This window comes from Sinocyclocheilus anshuiensis, unplaced genomic scaffold (assembly GCF_001515605.1).
Source record: "Sinocyclocheilus anshuiensis isolate Anshui unplaced genomic scaffold, SAMN03320099.WGS_v1.1 scaffold766, whole genome shotgun sequence".
In the NCBI taxonomy this organism is placed as follows: domain Eukaryota; kingdom Metazoa; phylum Chordata; class Actinopteri; order Cypriniformes; family Cyprinidae; genus Sinocyclocheilus; species Sinocyclocheilus anshuiensis.
In genome coordinates this window covers 1,189,637-1,192,355 of record NW_015546060.1, presented here as the reverse complement: position 1 = coordinate 1,192,355, position 2,719 = coordinate 1,189,637, and the positions used below count along the sequence as shown (strand labels likewise).

General features: G+C 35.2%; 1 protein-coding gene across 2 annotated transcripts in view; it reads left to right on the top strand.

Moving 5' to 3' along the window:
* nek7 (NIMA-related kinase 7) overlaps positions 1 to 2,689 on the top strand; it is a 96,997-nt gene extending 94,308 nt beyond the window's left edge. For both annotated transcript variants that reach the window (XM_016500688.1, XM_016500689.1), the window contains one exon: positions 543 to 2,689. In XM_016500688.1, coding sequence (XP_016356174.1) covers positions 543 to 653 — 111 coding nt within the window. In that variant the 3' untranslated portion in view covers positions 654 to 2,689. The remainder of the gene's footprint in view (positions 1 to 542) is intronic.
* Positions 2,690 to 2,719: the final 30 nt, after the last annotated feature.

The following is a 2,719-nucleotide window of genomic DNA, read 5'->3' as shown; positions in this document are numbered from 1 at the left end:
ATGATGTATAAATCTCAATTTCGAAAAATTGACCCTTATAACTGGTTTTGTGGTCCAGGGTCACACATATACACACACATATATATATATATATATATATATATATAGGTAACACTTTACAATAAGGTTCCATTTGTTATCATTAGTTAACCATATTAGTTAACATAAACAAGCATTTATTAATCTTAGTTAATGTTGATTCCAACATTTATTAATACATGATTAAAATGTTATTTAATGGACCTGAGCTAACATGGACTAACAATGAACAGTTGTATTTTTATTGACGAACATTAAAAAATATGAATAAATACTGTAACATATGTATTGCTCATTATTATTTAATGTTAGTTAGTGCATTTAATATATTTAACAAATGGAACTTTATTGAAAAATGTTATATATATAAACACACACATATATAAATATATATATACTTGTCAGTGGCTCACTTGTTACTTTTTTTTTAATGTGGAGCACTGTATTATGGATCTGTATTATGAATTGTTAACGTTTTCTCTTATCTTTTTTTTTCCCTCAAGCTGAGAAAAGTGGTAGATATGTGCATCAACCCTGACCCAGAGAAAAGACCCGACATCACCTACATATATGGCATCGCCAAACACATGCACGCCTTGACGATCGCAAACTGAGTCTGCTACCCGATTCCTTTTGCTTCTACTTTTAAGACCTTCGTCTGGCCCACAAATGTCATTTAAAGCTTGTTTTGCTCCATCGTAATGCAACCTGGCATCTTTCAGTACAAAAAATACAAAATAAGGCACAAAGCAAGGCCTTTGGTTTACTAGAACTACATCAAAAAGGCAAAAATGACCATTGACCTTTACATATAGCACTTCTAAGAAGAAAAAGCAAAGATAAGCAGTGTTGTAAACTGGTTTGACTTGATTTTAGCTCTTTCATATGTTGGTATTATGCGATGATTGCATATTTACCTCCATTTTTTTGTCCTGTCATTACTAGCATGAAATGTAAATCTGACATGCTTTTCAAAATCCCGTTCCAAGAACTTTTTCACAGCAAAACGTTATGAGAAAAACATCTCTATAAAAAGAGAATTAAAATTCCCCTTAAAAAGCAACTTTGTTGCATTCGAAATTTCAGAGGTTTGTCGTTCTGTTAAAAGAGCATGAGATCATAGTGGTATTTGTCACAATTTCCATGGACTAAATAACTAGCCCATATCTAAACCTCAGCAGTTTGTTCTTGCATCTTGCTGTGATGCTATAAAAACATGCATTCAATCCAAGTATTTCCTGTCCGTCCTTCCCGAACCTAAATATATTTATTGCAATACTTCTTGGGATTTTAAGCCTTAGACCTTTGCAGTTTAAAATGCGTTAAATAAATCATAGATCATGACAATACGTTTGCGTTTGCCAGCTATCGTGTAACGCATTCAGGGTGAAGTCTGTTTCTTAAAGGCAAATTCATCCCAGTATCCGCACCTCTACGGCTGATACTTGAACTTTAATAAATGATTAATGCAAAGGCGTCACTTGCAATGCAGTAACTTATAAATATTCACACAGTGCCTTGTTCTGTACTTCAGAAAGCGCAAAAACAGAGCCTTTCTTCCTGTAAACCAAAACACGTTTTTTTTTTTGCAGAATTGGCAACAATTACATCATTCAGTCGCTTTACATGAAACACACCTGGTGTGTCGAGTATCCTGAAAGAGGTACGTTTACAAATGACTTTTTGCAATGCAACGTGTGAGCCCGTTCGACCTCGTACACTTCCAGACTGTAACTCTGTGCTCCTGTCCTGCTTTCCAGAATGTGGCTTGTGATCTTTGGCAGACTCGGTCTAATATGAGTTACACAAACGTATGAAGTTATACTATACAGACAGCAGCTATTGCGCAGCACCTTTTGCAGACAGTAGGATTTGCTGTGATAGTACCAAATATAAAATGGTATGTTATTTTTCTAACTTTAGTCAAGAGCATTTTTAGTGTTTACCTTCTTCTTTTTACTGTATTTTCAGTAATCACCTTTTTCTTTCGTCTTTTGTTAACACGATAAGAGATTATGCTTGTTGCCTTATAGATAATAGTATGTATTTATCTTGACGAGGCACGCGAGGCCTGTTCCAGCGAGATCTGGATCCTTTACCGCGGTAAAGCACACATGAATCAAACGCTCACTGTCTGCCAGACTGTACTCTCTCTACTTCCACCCAAATCATTTGAGAGGGGAAGGAAAGAAAGGCAACTTTTTATTTATTTGTCTTTTTTGACGGTTCATTTGAACATGTTTAACATTCAAGATGCACATTAATTCTTTATATGCTAATTGAAATGAAAAAAAATAAATAAAAAAATTAAATGACTTCAACATTTTACATTGGTGTTGTGATTATTTAAAGTTTGAACTGACTATGTATATTCATTTAGCATTTGCAAAATTAGCATAACATTTAAACTTTTTAACTAAATCTCTATATTTTGCTGCGTTCTTAGTCGTTTTAATTGCACTTGCCAATCAATCCCCCAAAGCGTCGCCCACTCATATTTGCTTGTGTTTATTTGTATTCTTTTAGCGACTGTCTCCACTTAGCCCTGAGCTTTTTTTTTTAGCTGCCAGCGTGTCACGCTCGTGCCCCAGGGTCCGCGTCCGGCTTATCCCCTCCAGGAAAGACATCGGCAAGGGGACTATTTCCTCTCATTCTAATGAATTCCTCAAGGAGAGCGGTT